The sequence below is a fragment of the Pelophylax lessonae genome, assembly GCF_965119305.1.
Source record: "Pelophylax lessonae genome assembly, chromosome: 9".
Lineage (NCBI taxonomy): Eukaryota > Metazoa > Chordata > Amphibia > Anura > Ranidae > Pelophylax > Pelophylax lessonae.
In genome coordinates, this window is record NC_138776.1 from 270,402,538 (window position 1) to 270,424,671 (window position 22,134).

The following is a 22,134-nucleotide window of genomic DNA, read 5'->3' on the forward strand; positions in this document are numbered from 1 at the left end:
TCTACTAAGGTACTAAGGGGCCTAAAGTGTGCCAAGAAAATGTCCCGCACACCATTACACCACCATCACCAGTCTGAGCTGTGGATACAAGACAACATGGATCCATGCGCCAAATTCTGACCCTACCATCTGAATGTCGCAGCTGAAATCGAAATTCATCAGACCAGGCAATGTTTTTCCAATCTTCTATTGTCCAATTTTGATGAGAGTGTGCAATTTGTAGCCTCAGTTTTTTGTTCTTAGCTGACAGGAGCGGCACCCGGTGTGGTCTTCTGGTGCTGTAGCCCATCTGCTTCAAGGTTGGATGTGTTGTGCGTTCAGAGATGGTACACTGCATACCTTGGGTGTAATTAGTGGTTATTTGAGTTACTGGTGCCTTTCTATCATCTGGAACCAGTCTGCCCATTCTCCTCTGACCTCAACAAGGCATTTTCCTCCACACAACTGCCGCTCACTGGATATTTTCTCTTTTTCCCACCATTCTCTGTAATCCCGAGAGATGGTTGTGTGTGAAACACCCAGAAATACTCAGACCAGCCCGTCTGCCACCAACAACCATCCCACTTTCAAAGTCACTTCAATCCCCTTTCTTTCCCATTCTGATGCTCGGTTTGAACTCAAGCAAGTCGTCTTCACCACGTTTAGATGCCTAATGCATTGAGTTGCTGCCATGTGATTGGCTGATTAGCAATTTGTGTTACCAAGCAATTGAACAGGTGTACCTAATAAAGTGGCTGGTGAGTTTACATTGGGCGACACACATTACATATCAAAAATATAAAAGGGTTAGGATAAGGGTAGGGTAGGGTTAGGATAGGTTAGGATAAGGGTAGGGTTAGGTTAAGGGTAGGGTTAGGATAAGGGTAGGGTTAGGATAAGGGTAGGGTTAGGGTAAGGATAAGGGTCAGGTTAGGATAAGGGTAGGGCTAGGTTTAGGATAAGGGTAGGGTCAGGTTTAGGATAAGGTAGGATTAGGATAAGGGTAAGGTTAAGAGAAGGGTTAGGATTTGGTATGGTTAGGGATAGGGTTAGGGATAGGGTTGCCTTATTGCTGGTACAAACACAGAAGAGGGTGTGGACTTAGGGCAAGGGTTATGGACCCACCCCAAAGGTCATGCGGTGTGGTCTCAGAGGTCAAAGGTCAGGAGGTGTGGCTGACCTCAACCATAGGCGTGGACACAGCTGAAAAAGATGCTTGTTTCCCGCGCCCTGCACCTTCACCTAGTGTTGGACACAGGAGTAATCGTGGACACAGGAGGTGTCGCCATACGCTCCGGAGTGAGAGCAATAAATCTCGGTCCATTATTCACGGTTAACTCTAAACGGATGACCTTGTAGGGGATTTTAAAGCATCATTTATGGCCCATTTTTGGGGACCAAAGTTTTTTTGTCATTGCACCCTCACACACAATTTTATTTATATAAATTCTTTATTCAAGAGAAAAGAGCAATCCAGAAGGTATATAGACATATTGTATTATATTGTATTACAATCGTGTAACACTGGAGGTTATAAGACAACAATATAGAGTAGGATCCATATGACAACAATATGGCCATCCTTCCTCTTGACCTTTCTATCATTTTAGTTGTCTAGAAAGGACTTTAGAAGAGAAAATAAAGCAATGCTATGGAGATAAGTTTGGGGAAGGAAATGGGATCACCCATACTTTTAAGATTTGGCATGTATCTCTTTACTTGGTACAACCTCATCTTTAGACAAATTGGGTATTATATTGTGTTTGTGTGCACTTGAAATACATTTGGTGTATTCTTTACTAGGAAAGGGCGAACAGTTCGGCTTGAGCATGAGTTTGGGCTGAACAACTTGCAATACATTGAGCTCTGCATAGTGCATGTGACGTCAGAAGGGACAGTGCCACCAGATGACGAAGGCGGGTGGTCAAAAACGGTCTTGTGTGGTTATTACTCTTGTACAACTTTTTTGTGAATGGGTAGGGGTACTATGTACCCGATACCTATTTACATGGGGGAGGGGGGCCGGGATCTGGGGGTCCCCTTGTTAAAGGGGGTTTCTGGATTCCGAAAAGCCCCCCACCGGCAACCCAGGGTTGTCGGGAAGAGATCCTTGTCCCAATCAACATGGGGACAAGGTGCTTTGGGGCGAGGGGGAGGTCCCCAAAGCAACTTAGCATGATATAGTAGCCAAACTCAGTCATTTTCATTTTACATCAATGGCTGTGTGCAATCTCTGATGATTATTAAGACTAGACTTCTGTGCAAAACAATTCCCTCACTCAGAACAGTGCCTTCTTCCGTGTGTGCAATCTCTGATGTGTATAAAGATTAGACTTATGAGAAAAACATTTCCCGCACTCAGGACAGGAATACGGCTTCTCCCCCGTGTGCAATCTCTGATGTGTGTGAAGATTGGATTTATCTGAAAAACATTTCCCGCACTCAGGACAGGAATACGGCTTCTCCCCTGTGTGAGATCTCTGATGTTTGACAAGATCTGATTTTTGTACAAAACATTTTCCGCACTCAGAACAAGAATAGGGCTTTTCACCTGAGTGCAGTCTCTGATGTATATGAAGATGAGATTTATGAGAAAAACACTTCTCGCACTCAAGACAGGAATACGGCTTCTCCCCTGTGTGAGATCTTTTATGAACCTTAAGACTGAATTTAGAATAGAAACTCTTCCCGCACTCAGTACAGGAAAATCTCTTATGGGTTGGAAAAACAGCATCGTCCCTCACAGTCTGAGGTTCCTCAGGATAAGAGGAATACGATGGTCCGGCACTGTCCCTCACAGTCTGAGGTTCCTCAGGATAAGAGGAATACGATGGTCCGGCACTGTCCCTCACAGTCTGAGGTTCCTCAGGATAAGAGGAATACGATGGTCCATCTACACTGTGTGGTCCTGGATGGACATTTGAGGTAGCCGGGTTTTCTCCTGGACTATACTGTGTGATGTCCTCATCTTCTACTTTACAGTCTGGAGACAAAGTGAGACAATCCTCTGAGGTTTTCCTCATCTCCCGTCCATCTACTAAAATAGAAATACAAAGATTATTACTAGACATCAGCAGATTGGTTCCCCTAAACCAAGACTCCGCCCACATCAGACAGCTTTGTCTCTGAGGATCTTACAATTCCCCCCTCATGGTAACTAGTAAATGGGTCCTCTGATCTCCTACCAGTTCATTTCTTTATTCATGGACCTTAGTCAGAGAGTAAGGAAACAACGAGAACTGTCTTTTATAGCAGTGACAGTGATGAGGGGATTATAGGACGAGTGTCCCCTCCCCCTCTATCACTCATTGCCATCTTCCCAACACAAGAAGTCCTGCACTTCCTTATTTAGTCCATGAATTAGCCATGAATAACAGCGGGGCTGAGCCCCACCAGAGGTCAGAGAGTGAGGATGGGGGGAGAACAACCAAGATGAAGACTGGACTGATCCTGAAGACCACCATCATTGGGTTACTGACTCCTCCCACATTATCACTTTCTGTTTAAGGTTCCAAAGTTGGAGGATGTTATCACATTATTATCACCATGTAAAAGTCTGTCCTCCAATCAGATCATCAGATATAAAATGTCCAGCTGGTAGGAAATGGGTGTGACAAAAGAGAATCCATATTATGTGTATATATAGCAGTGGGTAGAGGGGAGAGAGCAGAAGTCAGGAGTATGTAATGTACAACATAGAGTATATAGTGCAGGGGTAGGAGTATGTAATGTACAACATAGAGTATATAGTGCAGGGGTCAGGAGTATGTAATGTACCACATAGAGTATATAGTGCAGGGGCCAGGAGTATGTAATGTACCACATAGAGTATATAGTGCAGGGGTCAGGAGTATGTAATGTACAACATAGAGTATATAGTGCAGGGGTCAGGACTCATAATATTTGTGTTCAGTAATCAGTTGCAGAGGTCCCACACTGCTGCCTCCCATCTCCTGAGACTGCACTCAGTGACTTGGGTGTGAGACTATACAGACATATCCCTCCACCCGGCACAGCCAGCAAATAACAGAGCAAGTAAACCCCGGGAGAATTGTTCTGTCAGAGATCTTGCTAGACCTGGGCAAGGGGCAGATGATCGTACATGCACAAGATGACAATGTTAAGGAAGCCTATGGTGAAAATCAACATTTTGCTGCCAACGGAACCCCAGAACCTACATAAATCCAGTCTAGATATATAAATTGTGTCTTACATGCTGATAGTTCCAAGCGATTGCCCTATTCTGGACCTATCAGTGAGCAGTATGGGTGGAGGAATGTATTTAGTGTTAATGACCCACCTGTGCTGATCTCTGTAGGAGTGTCCTCCTCTATAAATGTCCCCGTTATTCCATCCTCCTCCATAGACTGCTGATCATCCCTCACATACGTCTCTTCTTCTTCTGCTTTAACCTCAACTTTTATATATATCAGATCTTCACCCTAAACCAAGAGAAGGATCAACAATAAAATATAACTTATAATGATGTAAGACGAAACAGAAAAAAAAAAATCATCTTGTAGGGTCCATACATTGTGTACATAAGTTACTTTGTGTTCTGGACACTCCTTCCCACCAACCTGATGATGGCGTCCATAGCTGTGGCCTTCCTGTGTGGAATCCCGGGAATACAGAGGACGGGGACATCTCTCTGGTGGGTTTCGGTAGCTGGATGACTCCTCCATGGTGTCCTGATACAGATCTTTGCGTTCCTTTAGAAACTCTGACTCCTCCATCATCCCATCCTCCTCTTTTATCTCTTCTTTAACCTCAACTTTAGAATCTCTCAGGTTTCCACTCTGAATATATAATAAAAATGACATCAATGGTAACAATGCAGATAATGTACAGATCCTAATGATACTATCAGTGATTGTTCCTCATCTACCTGATGATGGTGAGGGATGGTGTGACCTTCCTGTGTGGAATCCCGGGAATACAGAGGACTGGGACATCTCTCTGGTGGGTTCCCATTACTGGATCCATCTGTAGGAAACACACACACTGACTGAATACATTGTTTCTATGTGTTTATCAGATGATGGGGGATCTAGGTGGATCCTCCGTACTGCTCTCTCCTTTACAATAAAGTCTCCTCTTACCCGGTGATGTGAGGGGCGGCTGATTCTCCATCATGACGTTCTTGTAAAGATCCTTGTGTCCTTCTAAATACCCCTACATATAGAAAAAGACAGTGACATCACTTAGGAACCGGATACTTACAAAGATACAGTCACCATCCAGACACATCCCTTGTCTGTTACTGGATAATGTCCCAGAATTCCCAGCACCGCTCACCTCTCCTGTCAGCAGCTCCATCATCTTCTTGGTGACTTCTAGAATCTTCTGCATGTTGTGTCTCTCAGGTTTTAGGGAGTCACGTGGAGGCACTGTGATGGTCATATGATCACCTGACTTCAGAAGAGGAAATCTCTGTATTGAAAAATCAATAGGTATATCATGTAAAGCCGGCCACGGACAGGTCCAAATTTGGAAGGGTCAACGGGAACCAGATGAGTTTCAATCCATCTCTGGGCAGGCTACATGTACTGAAGTCATTATATTGATTGACTTTAGTAAAAGCAGCCTTTTGGGTTTTTTTCGTGTGTGTTCACTGCCATGGACTATAGCTGGGAAACCTCCCTTCCCAGAATACAATAGAGCAGTGGGAAGGACTCCCCCCATCGTCACTGACGGTTTCCATGGAGGAATCAAGTGATTTTCCTTCATTCAACTCGTGGTTGAAGGAAAGAAAAGTGCATAATCTATGGCCAATCTTACAAACCCAGAATCCTCCTCACCTCTCCGGTCAGGTCTGTGTTTTATTAATAGAGATAAGAGTGATGTCATGTGACCTCCCAGAATCCTCCTCACCTCTCCGGTCAGGTCTGTGTATTATTAATAGAGATAAGAGTGATGTCATGGGACCTCCCTGAATCCTCCTCACCTCTCCGGTCAGCAGGTAGATGATCTTCAGGGTGAGTTTTAGTATCTTCTCAGTCATATGACTCCAGTCCTCCTCCATCCTCAGTGACGTGGTCATGTGATCTATACAGGTTTCTCTGTAGACAGATAGTGGGGAATTATTGTTTTTACTTGTTGGTTGGTTATATTGGTTGGTTTATACCAGGGGTCTTCAAACTATAGCCCTCCAGTTGTTCAGGAACTACAATTCCCATCATGCCTAGTCATGTCTGTGAATGTCAGGGTTTTACAAAGCCTCATGGGATGTGTAGTTCTGCAACAGCTGGAGGGTCGTAGTTTGAGGATCCCTGGTTTATACAATATTCAGATGGGGTATAAGGGGTTAATAGGTGGGCTGCACAAATGTGAATTGGAACAGGTAAATTGGTTACGTAGGGGTCGATTTATAAACAAAATTTGCACAATAATGGAGAGATGGGAGGAAAGCTGGAGCGTAGGGGAGCAGAGGAGAGTGCTGACAGACGGGGAGCAAATATAAGTAACAGTGTTTTTCCTGGTTCCCTACACCTAAACAGCCATATAGCCCTTGGAGTGGGGTTGCCCCCGTTATGTAAGGCTTAAATGCTCATTTAGGTGTCAATCATTTCAGAGGCATAGATAAGGGGGGTTCAGGGGGGGTCCAACCCCCCCCCCCCCAGAGCATCGGGCAATTTCACAGCAGCTAGGCTAACGTAGCCTATCAGCAGTGGGAGCCACACTGCTACTGGGAAGACCACCTGTCTTATCCATGAGGCTGACAGGCAGGGCCCGGCTGACATTGAAGCCATGTTTACTATTCGCTTCACTAAGAGATGTGCCTGCTGGGGGCGCTGTATATATATATATATACACACCACAATTCGTCACAGCATGACAGACGTGCTAATTATTGTTCTCTGCGTACTCAAGGCTGAACCCCCCCCCCCCAGGGAAAAAAATTATCTACGGCCCTGGATCATTTTTCCTTTCCCTGTAGATGGGCTTATAAAAAAAAAAAAAAATCACACATTGTAAAATCTGCATTTTTGCACGTAAAAAATGTAACCCCCTCCCCGCACTCTTACAATTAAGTTTAAACAGCAACTAAGTTCACTACCCAACATGGTACAAAGAACAACGCTGTAAAAGCTCCTACAGGTCATCAGTTTAGAGTAAACCGGAAAGAACAGCCCCAGAATTATTGCTCTCACTGCGGTGTGTGTGACAACGTGCGACCAATAGCCCCCTATGTGATACCATACTAGAAATGACAGGTCCTCTTTAAGGAGACATAAGGGGTTTATTAGACCCCAATGTCACCTATGGACCCCAGATGAGGGACAGATCGGGAATAATCAGCTTCTTCCGTGACCTCATTGACCGGGCAATGACGTCTGAAGGTAATGAAATACTGGTCTCTTCTGGGTTCATTCACCGGAGGGGAGATCTGAGAACTGATCACCCTCCACTCCATCCGCCACGCCAGTCCCAGGCCTGTATTGGTGGCAGAGGAGCCCGGGGTACATGGAGGAGGTAGTCAGGTGCGGGGGAAGGGTTGGTATCTTTGGAGGAAGGGCCAATTTCAGTACAACCCGAATCTCATCCCTCGATACAAAAGACCACGAAGGGGAGAAGGTGACACATCTCCAATATGAAGAGAATGTTCTGGCCCCGTAAGTGGGGAAATGTTCTGATCCTGAAGGGGTTAATCTAGGTTTCCACACTATATATGTGTGTATCATCATCTGCTGGAGATAAAAGAGGTTACAGTGACTATGGAGGAAGAGGACGGACATGACGGGGTTACTGGGTGAAAATAGAAAATAAGATCTTATTACCTCCTCTGCTGCCACTTCCAGCAACGTCTCCTCCTTACTTCCTCCCGACTCACCTTTCACCCGGAACTTCCTATTTATACTTGACATCACTTCCAATCTTCCATAGAGACTTCCTGTCTGGGTAGAAGTGAGATCACCACCTTTTGGAGGAGGAACTGCAGCCCCGAGAAACGTCTCGTAGTGTGAACACGGCCTTGTGCTGTGTGTGTATGTACTGTATATCCTTATAGATGGGTCATCTCCACTCCCACCAAGGGAGAGAAAAATATATTACTGCCTAGTCCAGCCTTTCTCATCCAGGGTTCCTCCAAAGGTTTCTGTGTCGCAGTAAGAACTGACATCAATGATCTGTAAGGAGGGCAGTCTTAAGAATGTCCTTCAACCACTGATATAAGGGGGCTCTAACACCAATGTCAGGGATAGAGTTGAGCTGAATACTTCCCCGGTTCAGTTTGTGCCAGAAATCTCGAACATCATAAAAGTTCAGACCCAAATTGCAAACCCCATTAAAATCTTTGCGACCCAAACTTGAAAAAAAATAAAAAGTTCCAATTTTGAAGGCCATTTTGCAAGTTATTGGCCATAAAAAAAGGTAATGGAGGCTCAGGTACTGCCCTGAGGGACATGTATCAATGCATTTTTTTTTTAAAAGATTGTTTTTAAAGGAGCAGTGATTTTTATTGATGCGTAAAGGGAATCAATAAAAATCGAAAAAAATTCCTTTTAATATAGTGCCTGGGGGGGTCCTCTTAGTCTGCTTATAAAGTGGCACATCTGTACCGTGTATAGAACCTGCTGCAGCAAAACTGGCATTTATAAAGAAAGAAAAAGACATTTAAATTGATTTTCCTGTTGACCACCCGCTCCTTCTTAATAAACTCTGTTCCCTTGGCCTCCAAGATTCTGCTCTATCTTGGTTCTCCTCCTATCTATCACAGCGCTCCTTCAGTGTTACCCACAACTCTACCTCCTCCTCCCCATTGCCCCTTTCTGTGGGGGTTCCCCAAGGCTCTCTTCTTGGACCCCTCCTCTTCTCTATCTACACCGCCTCCCTTGGTCACTTGATAACCGCCCACGGCTTCCAATACCATCTCTACGCCGATGACACTCAAATCTATCTGTCTACTCCTCACCTCACTCCTTCAGTCTCCTCTCGCATTGCTAACTTACTTACTGACATATCAATATGGATGTCGCACCACTTCCTCAAACTAAATCTCTCTAAAACTGAGCTGGTAATATTCCTTCCCACCCGTGCCCCCCTCCATGACTTTTCTATTAAAATTAGTTATGCAACCATCAATCCCTCCCCTCATGCCAGGGTACTAGGTGTAATCCTAGACTCTGACCTGTCCTTTCAGCCCCAAATCCAATCATTGTCAAAAGCTTGTAGACTTCACCTCCGCAACATCTCTAAAATTCGCCCCTTTTTAACAACTGAAACCACCAAGCTACTTATTCACTCCCTTGTTATTTCTCGCCTCGACTATTGCAACTCCCTACTCATAGGCCTACCACATCATAGGCTCCTCCCCTCTTCAGTCCATCATGAATGCTGCTGCCAGGCTTATCCACCTTACCAACCGCTCAGCGTCTGCCTCCCCTCTCTGCCAATCCCTACACTGACTCCTCCCCTCTCTGCCAATCCCTACACTGACTCCTCCCCTCTCTGCCAATCCCTTCACTGGTTCCCGATCGCCCAGCAAATTAAATTCAAAATACTAATCACAACATGCAAAGTCATTCACAACTCTGCCCCGAGCTACATCACCAATCTTGTCTCCAAATATCACCCAAATCGTCCTCTCAAGACCTCCTACTCTCAAGCTCCCTTGTTTCCTCCTCTCATGCTCATCTCCAGGATTTCTCCAGGGCCTCTCCCATCCTCTGGAACTCTCTACATCAACCTGTACAGCTATCTCCTACTCTAGCTGCTTTCAGGCGATCCCTGAAAACTCATCTCTTCAGGGAAGCCTATCACACCGCCAACTAATCTGCCATCAGCTCATTCCCTACTCTTACCTCTTGTAACACCTGCCCCACCCCATTAGATTGTAAGCTCTTCTGGAGCAGGGCCCTCTAAATCCTCTTGTATTTTATTGTATTATATGTGTACTGTCTCCCTCTAATATTGTAAAGCGCTGCGTAAATTGCTGGCGCTATAGAAATCCTGAATAATAATAATTTTCCCTGCAAGCTTTCTTTATTTAGTAAATAACGGCCTGGGGAGCCAGTCTGTAAGCTGTCCAGCAAGCATGGTAAGGGACGATATATTTAGTTCACAGCACATTGGGTAACTCTGCTTGCAACTAGGAAGGAAGCAGGACAAGGCTCAGTGCTGGAGTTTGTTTATCCGCCATGTCTCCATACGTTTTTTTGTATGTTTTTTTTTTAAAGAAAAATAAACTGAATTTTTTTCAAGAGTCCCTCTATAGGGTTACATTGTGAAGGCACCACCAACGCCTAAAGCCCAATTTTTCTGCACCAGACACCAAAATTTATCTAAAAAAATGATTCATCTTGGCCTGAGTGTACTATAATTTGACTTCTTCGCATTAGGCTTGCTCACTGTGGTGCAAATTTTTATTATTTCTGTCCAAATTTCTGTCCAAAGAGACACCAGAATATATTAAAAAAAATCCCTAATCTTGTTCCGAGTACACTAAATCGTGACCTCATCATACGGACTGGCCCCCCAACCCGTTATTTACTAAAAACACAAGCTTGCCAGGAGAATCAATTTAAATATTATTTATTTTTTCTTTAGAAATGTCAGTTTTGCTGCAGCAGGTTCTATACATGGTACAGATGCGCCACTTTATAAGTAGACTAAGGGGATCCCCCAGGCACTATATTAAAGGAAGTTTTCATTTTTATTTCTCATTTTTATGGCTTCACTTTAAGCAGCAATAATATCACTGCTTCTGCATTGATACATGTCCCCCAGTGCTGTACCTGCCCCCCCCCCCATACCCTTTTTATGGCCAATAACTTGCAAATAAAGCCCCGTACACACGTACCGATCGGCCGTCTTTTGTGTCGGTGTCTGTTGAAAAGTGCAAAAGACTGCACAAGAATTTTGTCCGCCGACTACAGCCGACTGCAGAAGTGATGTCATGTAATGGTTAACTTTCCCTGTGTTTTTTCTTTTCTGAGCATGCCCAGTCTTGCAAATCTGCTGTCTGTCGGCCGAATTCTGTACTGACTGGCGAACAATCGGCCGCTCTGGTGTCGGCATACAAAAATTTTCATGCTTGCAAGACAGATTCTTTTCGACCGAAAGTGCGCTGTCGGCTGTCGGAAGCATCATACTAACAAGCCGAAAATCGGCCGATCGTTCGGCGGCCGAACATTTTCGGCCGACAATCGGTACGTGTGTACGGGCCTTTAGTCCTTAAAATGGGGCCTCATCATACAGACTGACTTTCCAAGCCGTGATTTACTAAATAACACAAGCTAATTTGGCTGCTTCATATAAGGCTTGCTCACTGTGGTGCAAAACGAAAATTTTACCCATCCAAAGTCTGCCAAAGAAACACCAGAATATATCCAAAAAATTTCTAATCTTGTTCCGAGTGCACTAAATTGTGGCCTCATCATACAGACTGGCCCCCCCAAGCCGTTATTTACTAAATAACACAAGCTTGCCAGGAAAATCAATTTAAATATTATTTATTTTTTCTTTAGAAATATCAGTTTTGCTGCAGCAGGTTCTATACATGGTACAGATGTGTCACTTTACAGGTAGACTACGGGGACCCCGCCAGGCACTATATTTAAAGGAATTTTCATTTTTATGATTTCACTTTAAGCATCAATAATATAACTGCTTCTGCATTGATACGTGTCCCCCAGGGCAGTACCTGGGCCCCCCCATACCCGTTTTATGGCCAATAACTTACAATTAAATCTTTAAAATGGGGACTTTAGATTTTTCTAATTCAGGTCCCATAGACTTTATTATAGGGTTCGCAAAGCAGGTCCGAACTTTTGGAATGTTCGAGAGTTCTGGCAGAAACCGAATCGGGGCTGTTCGGCCCATCTCTATCAATGGTTGGTTTACCACTATTGGTTCAATTAATTATGTCCTTCGATATCTCCTGTACTTATAAGTGCATGAGTATGATCTCAGTTATTTTTATGAAATCATGCCAACATCTAGTGGCCATAATTTTTCCTGAAATACCGCAATCGGATAAATAGCAAAATAGCACATTATGGCTAATAAATGGAGCTGATAAATATAAAAAAAAAAAAAAAATCACTGTATTAAATAAAACATGGTGAATGTTCATTATGGCTGGACGAAAACCTTCTCTCATTTGTTCAATAAATATTTAAAAAAATAGACCCCTTAATGTTTATCAAAAGCTTCCACCACAAAATATACTCAGCCAATGAAAGGTAATGACTCCATTTTTATTTTTCTCCTGCTATCAATGGCCAACACGGGACAACACTTCATCCATGTCTTTGATGATCTCTGATCTCCTTATGAAGTGTTTCTTACATGATGAAGATCAGCCATGGAGTATTATCTGAGGTGTATATCAGGGTGTTCTTCTTCCCCACATGTCCACCACCATTCATATAGAAGACATTTCCCGCACCCAAGGCACTAATACACCTCGAGGTTTGTGTGGGACCCCTGACGTACAGGAAGACAGGACTTCAGGGAGTAAAAATTGCCTCACAGGAAAGAACGGTGACTTCTTCTGTATGTGCAATCTCTGATGTTTGTAAAGATTGGACTTATGAGAAAAACATTTCCCGCACTCAGGACAGGAATACGGCTTCTCCCCCGTGTGCAGTCTTTGATGTGTGTGAAGATTGGACTTATCTGCAAAACATTTCCCACACTCAGCACAGGAATACGGCTTCTCCCCGGTGTGAGATCTTTGATGTTTAACAAGATCTGATTTTTGTACAAAACATTTCCCGCACTCAGAACAGGAATACAGCTTCTCACCTGTGTGCAATCTCTGATGACTGTAAAGATGAGACTTATGAGAAAAACATTTCCCGCATTCAGGGCAGGAATACGGCTTTTCACCTGTGTGGGATCTTTTATGCTCATTAAGTTTGGATTTGTAATGGAAACACTTCCCACACTCAGGACAGGGGAACCTCTTATCAGTTGTAAGAACGGCACCATGCCTCACAGTCTGAGGTTCCTCAGGATAACAGGAATAGGATGGTCCGGCACTGTCCCTCACAGTCTTAGGTTCCTCAGGATAACAGGAATAGGATGGTCCGGCACTGTTCCTCACAGTCTTAGGTTCCTCAGGATAAGAGGAATACGATGGTCCGGCACTGTCCCTCACAGTCTGAGGTTCCTCAGGATAAGAGGAATACGATGGTCCATCTACACTGTGTGGTGCCGGATGGACATTTGAGGTAGCCGGGTTTTCTCCTGGACTATACTGTGTGATGTCCTCATCTTCTACTTTACAGTCTGGAGACAAAGTGAGACAATCCTCTAAGGTTTTCCTCATCTCCCGTCCATCTACTAAAATAGAAATACAAAGATTATTACTAGACATCAGCAGATTGGTTCCCCTAAACCAGGACTCCGCCCACATCAGGCAGCTTTGTCTCTGAGGATCTTACAATTCCCCCTTCAAGGTAACTAGTAAATGGGTCCTCTGATCTCCTACCAGTTCATTTCTTTATTCATGGATCTTAGTCAGAGAGTGAGGAAACAACAAGAACTGTCTTTTATAGGAGTGACAGTGATGAGGGGATTATAGGACGAGTGTCCCCTCCCCCTCTATCACTCATTGCCATCTTCCCAACACAAGAAGTCCCACACTTCCTTATTTAGTCCATGATTTAGTCATGAATAACAGCGGGGCTGAGCCCCACCAGAGGTCAGAGAGTGAGGATGGGGGGAGAACAACCAAGATGAAGACTGGACTGATCCTGAATACAATCATATAGAGTATATAGTGCAGGGGTCAGGACTCATAATATTGGTGTTCAGTAATCAGCTGTAGAGGTCGCACACCGCTGCCTCCCATCTCCTGAGACTGCACTCAGTGACTTGGGTTTGAGACTATACAGACATATCCCTCCACCCGGCACAGCCAGGAAATAACAGAGCAAGTAACCTCGGGACAATCTTTCTAGAGGTCGGGCATGAGGCAGAAGACCCAAAGCACAAGTGCCTAGGTCAAGCTATACCTAGGTGAAATACAACATTTTGCTGCCAGCTGAACCCCAGAATCTCCATAAATCCAGTCTAGAGACATAAATTGTGTCTGCAGCACAGAGAAGGAAGATTATCCGAGAGAAATACAGGAATACAGGACGGGGAACACAGCTCAGGAAAGTGACCAGGGGATTACAGACTGATATCACCCAGTCCCCACCCTACTCTGGACCAATCAGTGAACAGTATGGGTGGAGGAATGGATTTAGTGTTAATGACCCACCTGTGCTGATCTCTGTAGGAGTGTCCTCCTCTATAAATGTCCTCATTATTCCATCCTCCTCCATAGACTGCTGATCATTCCTCTCATATGTCTCTTCTTCTTCTGCTTTAACCTCAAATTCTATATCGATTGGATCTCCACTCTAAACCAAGAAAATGAGAGAGAATATCATCTGGAAGATATAAGGGTGAATATTATAACACCCCAAAAAGAAAATTCCCACATTGTCTTGATGAGTCCATGTTCTAGATGTTCTGTCCCACCAACCTTGTAAAGGTGAGGGAAGGTGTGACCTTCCTGTGTGGAATCCCGGGAATACAGAGGACGGGGACATCTCTCTGGTGGGTTCCTGGTATTAGGTGGCTCCATCATATCCTTGTGTTCTTCTGAAAACTCCTCCATCACTCCATACTCCTCATCCTCTTCTATAATCTCTTCCTTAACATCAATATTATCATCACCGAGGATTCCACTCTGAAATATAATAAAACATTCATTGTAACAAACATGCTGTTTATTAATTTAGAACTACCAATAATTGTCAATCATCTACCTGATGATGGTGGGGGATGGTGTGACCTTCCTGTGTGGAATCCCGGGAATACAGAGGACGGGGACATCTCTCTGGTGGGTTCCCATTACTGAATCCATCTGTAGGAAACACACACACTGACTGAATACATTGTTTCTATGTGTTTATCAGATGATGGGGGATCTAGGTGGATCCTCCGTACTGCTCTCTCCTTTACAATAAAGTCTCCTCTTACCCGGTGATGTGAGGGGCGGCTGATTCTCCATCATGACGTCCTTGTAGAGATCCTTGTGTCCTTCTAAATACTCCCACTCCTCCATGGAGAAATAGACAGTGACATCCTGACACCTTATAGGAACCTGACACACACAATGATACAGTCACCATCCAGACACATCCCTTGTCTGTTACTGGATAATGTCCCAGAATTCCCAGCACCGCTCACCTCTCCTGTCAGCAGCTCCATCATCTTCTTGGTGACTTCTAGAATCTTCTCCATGTTGTGTCTCTCAGGTTTTAGGGAGTCACATGGAGGCACTGTGATGGTCATATGATCACCTGACTTCAGAAGAGGAAATCTCTGTATTGGAGAACCAATAGGAATATCATGTTAGAATCCCAGAATCCTCCTCACCTCTCCGGTCAGGTCTGTGTTTTATTAATAGATATAAGAGTGATGTCATGTGACCTCCCAGAATCCTCCTCACCTCTCCGGTCAGCAGGTAGATGATCTCCAGGGTGAGGTTTAGTATCTTCTCAGTCATGTGACTCCGGTCCTCCTCCATCCTCATTGGTGGCTTCATTTGATCTATACAGGTCTCCTTGTAGACGGAAAAATTTGGGAAATGAAAGTGAGAATTATTTGGATAGTATTGGTCACACAATAATAGGATGTGAGGGAGGTAATAGGAGGGTTGCAGGATATTTGGGAACTACTAACCCCATGGGAACACGTTTGGTTTGGATTTTTTAGCATTTGATATATTTTCATGAACCCGGAACCCTCTTGGCCTGTCGGATCAGAAATTCCCTTTTCTCTGTTGGGTTTCTATACTGGTCTGAATAGTTTTAGATCTGCAGATAAGGAATGATAAATCCGATCCTTCCTTAGACTTGTCACAACAATGGTCTTAAAAAAGGCCAAATACAGCGCTTGCTAAATATTAATTTAAAACAGTTAATCCTAAGAATTTAAATCAGTTTAATTTTAATCCTTTTACTCTTCCTTAGACTTGTTTGCTCTGAGGTCAATGTTGGGTCATCATGATGTCCAGGAAGGGGAACTTGCTGACTTTTGGCCGGAGTTGCCGGCTAATCTAAGATAATTGCCAGAACTCCAGCTGCAAGGCTCCAATCTCCGGCAGAGGTGATGTCACTCTCTACAGTAATGCCTCGTACACACGCAACGATTGGCCGAAAATTCACAGCCAACAATGTCCAATCGGCCGATTTTCGGCTTGTTAGTATGATGCTTCCGACAACCGACTCCGACTTTTCGGCCGAACAAAATCTGGTAAACAGGCTATAAAATTTTTGTTGGCCGTCAACAGAACGGCCGATTTTCCATCAGTCAGTACAGATTTCGGCAGACAAAATTCAGATGAGCAAGACTGGGCATGCTCGGAGAAGAAAAAACACACGGAAAGTTAACCAGCCCATGACATCACTTCTGCAGTTGGTTTTTGTTGGCTGAGAAAATTTGTGTGCAGTCTAGAGCACATTTCAACCAACACAACAACACTGGACAAAAGACGACCGATCGGTCGGCCGATAATCGTTGCGTGTGTACGAGGCTTAAGAGAAGGAATTGGATTGGATAGCTGGAGGATGCTGCTGGCGGAGTAGAGCGCTGTGGGGGAGGAGTCTGTTCTCTTTCCTCCAATGGCAGCCCAGTGTGGGTGGGAGGAGGGCAGCAGGGGGAGGGGTTTGATCTCTTGGCTGACAAATATACAGTGATATCCAGGACATTGTACAGGGTAGTTGTGGTTCCTGGGGCTCAGAATTCCAGCATCGGGCACTGCCAGACCCTGTGCCATGGGAAAGTATTGGAGTGTCCCCCAGACCCACAGCACTGACCCCGGGCCACCTTTTTGGCAACACAAACAGACCTCCTCTAAGAACAAGTGCCCACCAAGGAGTGACGTGGACATGTGCAATTCGTATCGGTCCGAATATAAATTCAAAAAATGTTTGGTTATTCAGAGATTCGGATGTTTCCCAATGAAATAATAACGAATTTCATGAAAATTTAATTTCGTATATATCCCTTTTCTAACGAGTTCCAGATTTTCCTACATATTACAATTCGGATCGGTCGAAAAAAAGATTGACCAATTTGAATGCTTTTGAAGAATAGCTGGTCGGTAAGCAGTCAGCTGGAAGGCCGGGTGCTGCGTCCTTAACAACCAATAACTCCTCAGATGTCACCGGGCTTCCCCGCTGACAGCTGAAATATAAACAAAAGAAAAAAATGGTATAGGGTCCCCCTGAAATCCATACCGGACCCTTATCTGAGCATGAAGCCCGGCAGGCCAGGAAAAGGGGGGGCAAGCAAGCCCCGACCCCCCCTCCAGAACCATACCAGGCCTCGTGCTCTTACCATGGGGAAGGGGTGCTTGATGTTGATGGGGAAGTCATGAATACATTACTAAGAAGGTGTCGGCTGCCTTCAAATCCTTGTAGGTGCCAGTCATCAACCAGAGCCTCATCATAGACCAAGAGCCTCCCTCCCTACCATACAGTCCCCTTGAGCCCTACAGCCTCCTCTTCCCTGCCCCCCAATCTGATCATGATGCCAGAGTCCTTTAGCTACATTACCCCACCATAGCCATTTAAACCCAATACCCCTTCAGGAGCCCTTAGAGCCCATTAGCTATCGATTATCACTCAGAGGCTCCTCAGCTCCTCTACTTTCCTCAGAACCTTCAGTAATTTCCTCCCTCTGACACCAAGGACTTCTCCTTTGAAGAGGAGCCTTGACCATGGAAAATGTGTTTGTGAGCAGAGAAAGAAGGGTCAGACTTCCACCCCGGTGTCTTTATTCTTCCAGGCCTGAAGTAGAAAGGTACTCTTGCCACCCTTGATGTTCTTGATAATGTCATCTAGAGGAGAGGTCCCCAACCCCAGGGCAGCACGGCGAGAAGTGGGCGGCAAGTGAGTGAGGCTTGATCTGCATTGGTGGCCACTTGCATTGTCACCTATGCTCTGTCTCTTGTCTAACTGGTGAGGGCCCTGCCTCAGATCTCTCCTCTACCTTTCAAAGCAAAAGATCCCCCAAAAAAAAAATGAATGAATCTTTTGTCAAAGATTTTTGCTAGGAAGGGGGATTCCAGCAGCGGAATGGATTTGTACCGGGAGGAGGAGGGGATTTATGCTTAGGGGGGAGCATGCAGATTAGTGCTTGATTTTTGTTTTTGGTGGTTTCGTGACCCCCTGTCTCCATCCTTTCATGACCTCTTGTCTCCATCACCTCCTGTCTCCATCCCTTCATCACCTCCTGTCGCTCCATCGAACGCAACATAAAAAATTCCTAGGTCCTTACTCCTGAGTGCTAAGCAAAAAAAGAAAACTGGGTCTAGTGTTGAAGATTGGGCTTTGGCCACCAGCAATGGGTCACCCGTAAGGTGTGTTTTTAGTTTTGGTTGCACCTAGCGCCCTGCAGTTGGCAACATTCGTCATAAAAATCTGTCTGCATCCTTCAATGAATATAAGAGAAATATTATCATATTACCTCCTCTGCTGCCACTTCCAACAATGTCTCCTCTCAGCTTCCTCCCCCAACTCACCTCTGACCCAGAACTTCCTGTCTGTACCTGACATCACTTCCTGTCTTCCATAGAGACTTCCTGTCTGGGTAAAAGTGAGATCATCACCTTGTGAAGCTCAGAACTGCAGCCACGAGAGAGAAACGTCTCGTAGTGTGAACACGGCCTTGTGCTGTGTGTGTATGTACTGTATATCTTTATAGATGGGTCATCTCCACTCCCACCAAGGGGGAGAGAAATATATTACTGCCTAGTCCAGCCTTTCTCAGCCAGGGGTCCTCCGAAGGTTTCTAGGGGTTCCATGAGCAATGAACCATTTCTGTCTCTCAGTAACAACTGACATCAATGATCTGTAAGGGGGGGCAATCTTCCCACTGATGAGGATGTAACAATATACTTCTCCCACTGATATAAGAGGGTCCTTCTCCCATTGGTCACCAATGTATGGGACTACTACACTGATATAAGGGGGTCCATCTCCTATTGGTCACCAATGTAGGGGACTACTACACTTACCACTGATATATGGGGGTCCTCCCATTGGTCACCAATGTAGGGGACTACTATACTGACCACTGATATAAGGGGGTCCTTCTCCCATTGGTCACCAATGTAAGGGACCACTACACTGACCACTGATATAAGGGGGTCCTTCTCCCATTGCTCACCAATATAAGGGATCACTACACAGACGACTGATATAAGGGGGTCTTTCTTCTATTGGTCACCAATATAAGGGACTACCACACTGACATAGGGAGATCCTTCTCTCATTGGTTGCCAATGTAAGGGACCACTACACTGACATAAGGAGGTCCTTCTACCATTGGTTGCCAATGTAAGGAACCACTACATTGACCACTGATAGAAGGAGGCTCTTCTCCCATTGGCCACAAATATAGGGGCCACTACACTGACCAATAGGGATGAGTTCTGGGTTTAGTTGTCAGAGAGTAAGGATTAGCCATCAGTCCAAACCAAACTTTGGCTCCTATGGACCCCTGTTTGGCAGGAGCTGAGCACCATATATAGCAGAGACATTCCTACCACATCTACATACAATAGCTTCCCGCTGTCACTGGTTCCTAGAGGAGCCGTGGATGCTTACAGCTGCTACGTCCCCAGGAACCATTGATGTCTTCGGGAATCCCTGCCATGTAAGGGAGGGGTGGGGTGACATCAGCAACCAAATATGGCCATTGGTCATATTTAGGTAATAGGGTCACCACTATCTCTGTCCCTTCACTTATGTAGATGATGACAGTTTAGGGAGCGATTATTTGGCTAGTACTACTGTTGAGTCCTATATACCCCATACTCATTCACGTGGAAGGAAGGAATATGGGGGCCCCAGTCTGATCCCCGACCACAGATCTTCACAACCCGCATGTTCTGGACATGTGACCTAGTATGGTTGGGGGGGGGGGGGCTGTAAACTACAGGCCACCTTTGCACTCTGTATGCTGGGCTGTATAGGATATATATGATATAACAGGCATCACGAAATGGCGGACCACGGTCCAGATTCGGACCCAGGAACAGTTAGATGCAGACCGCAGCCTCGCCAAATAGTTGCTGAATGTCCTCTCCCAGCAGTATGTAATATCGAGGGGGTGACTGTGATGGGGGGTCTGTGATTTGGGGGGGGGGTTCTGTGCTTGGGGGGGATCTGTGATGGAGGAGTTCTGTGATGGAGGCGATCTGTGATGGGGGTGGGGAGGGGGAGTCTGTGGTTAAAGGGGGTCTGCGATGGAGGGGAGTCTGTGGTGAGAGCTCTGTAATGGGGCGGTTTGATGGTATTGTCTAGGATGGGGGTCTGTAATGGGTCAGGATGTGATTGGGGAGGAGGGGTTCAGGATGAGTCAGGCTGTGATGGGACGTTCTGTAATGGTGATGGGAGGGGGATCTCTGATGGATCAGTCTCTGATAGGGGTCTGTGATGTAAAGGGGGGGGGGGGTGTGCTGTGAAAGGGGGGGACTGAGGACACTGATGTAAGGACTTGTTCATGCTTGTCCAAAGATCTATACTTTTCTGCACTAGAAAAACACAAGTCTCTGCAAGGGCAATAGAAAACAATTGTGAGGTGAAGGATCGGTGTCAGAGCACCAATATAACACTCGGACCTCCGCTGGAAGAAAATTTTACTGACCGTAATTTTAATTCAGTACCCCTGTGATATACCAACTCTGCGCCATCATTCAAGGTCGAGAAGGCTTTTAATGCGTCACCTATGAGCGATGTTTGGATATCAAAACCGTGCCCCAATGGAGGAGATTTGAGGGGTCTATTTCATATAATTTGATGGATGAATGTGACAAGTATTTGCCCAGCTTTTACAATTTCTGGACACATTTTACTAAACACAATGATTTCCTATGATCCTCAGCTCCATCTAGTGGCCATAGTGCAGAATTATTACTGAAATACATCCATCAGTACAAATATTACAATACCGCATTATGGCCACTAGATAGCGCCAATGATTATAGGAAATCGCTGTATGATTTAAAATACGTCTAATATTTGTCACGGTGCGATGAGTGCTTCTAACATTTTTCCAATTAAAAAAAAAAAAAAAACTGAAATTGGCCTAAGGCACCTTTCACCAATCAGGTCCACCTGACAGTTTTTCAGGCAGACCTGATCGGAAAGGTCAATTCATCTCTAAGGACAAGCGGGCGTAAATGGACCTGTGTCTGTTTATACCCACCTATCTCCGGGTAGACACGTGCAAAAAATTAATTCAGACATATTTTTGATTATTTGGAGATGTATCAGAACCTCTGAATGAAATAGTAACGAATTTTGTTTAATTGCATTTTATATATTTGTCTTCTAATGAATTCCAGATTTTTGGAGTGTTCAAATTCGGATCAGTCAATAAATAAATTGACCAATTCAAATTCTGTGTGAAAAATAGCTGGTTGCTAAGGAGCGGGCCGAGAAGCTGGTCCCTGCGTCCTTAACATCCGAGGACTCATATGCTGAGTCAAAAACCAAATTTAGAAACATAGTGTGGTCCCCCCCCCAATCCATACCAGGCCCTTCAGGTCTGCTATGGATTTTAGGGGAACCCCACACCCCTACATCCATACCAGACCCTTATCCAAGCAGGCAGCCCAGAAGGCCAGGTAATAGGGGGGGGGGGGAACTAACGAGAGCCCCCTCCCTCCTGAACCATACCAGGCCACATGCCCTCAACATGGGGGGGTCCCCAGATTCCGCCCCCCCCTCATGTGAAAGAGTAACGGGTACATAGTACCCCTAACCATTCACCAAAAAAGTGTAAAAAGCGAGTAAAGACACAACACAAGTTTTTGACAATTCTGAAGGGTTAATGGTGTTTTCATGCTGAATATTCTTCTCTATTTCTCATGTATCCTTGATTAATAGTCATAACATCTTGTTTGTTCAGATATGTCTGACAAAATCAAAAACAGCGTGGGGTCCCCCAATCCAAACCAGGCCCTTCGGGTCTGCTATGGATTTTAAGGGGAACCCCACGCCGTGAGGTTCCCCCCTACATCCATACCGGACCCTTATCCGAGCAGGCAGGCCAGAAGCCCAGGAAATAGGGGGAACTAACGAGAGCCCCTCTCCCTCCTGAACCATAGAAGGCATATGCCCTCAACATGGGAGGGGG

The 22,134-nt window shown here is 45.1% G+C and overlaps 3 protein-coding genes across 3 annotated transcripts in view; all 3 read right to left on the reverse strand.

Annotated features, from left to right (window-relative positions):
• The window catches only part of LOC309564464 (uncharacterized protein), a gene marked incomplete at both ends in the record, with an annotated part of 826,241 nt that overhangs the window by 351,695 nt on the left and 452,412 nt on the right, over positions 1–22,134 (reverse strand).
• Positions 1–22,134, reverse strand: part of LOC309564053 (uncharacterized protein) — a gene marked incomplete at its 5' end in the record, with an annotated part of 37,716 nt that overhangs the window by 12,024 nt on the left and 3,558 nt on the right. The window contains 2 exons of the mRNA XM_082268680.1: positions 2,271–2,798; positions 12,371–12,887. Coding sequence (XP_082124806.1) covers positions 2,271–2,798; positions 12,371–12,887 — 1,045 coding nt within the window. The remainder of the gene's footprint in view (positions 1–2,270; positions 2,799–12,370; positions 12,888–22,134) is intronic.
• On the reverse strand, positions 14,894–15,556 carry LOC309564054 (gastrula zinc finger protein XlCGF66.1-like; the record flags this gene model as incomplete). Its single annotated transcript, XM_082268681.1, has 3 exons — positions 15,434–15,556; positions 15,172–15,306; positions 14,894–15,085 (listed from the first exon to the last, which is right to left on the reverse strand). The coding sequence occupies exons 1-3, from the start codon at positions 15,527–15,529 to the stop codon at positions 14,894–14,896; spliced, it is 423 nt and encodes a 140-aa protein (XP_082124807.1). The 5' UTR covers positions 15,530–15,556.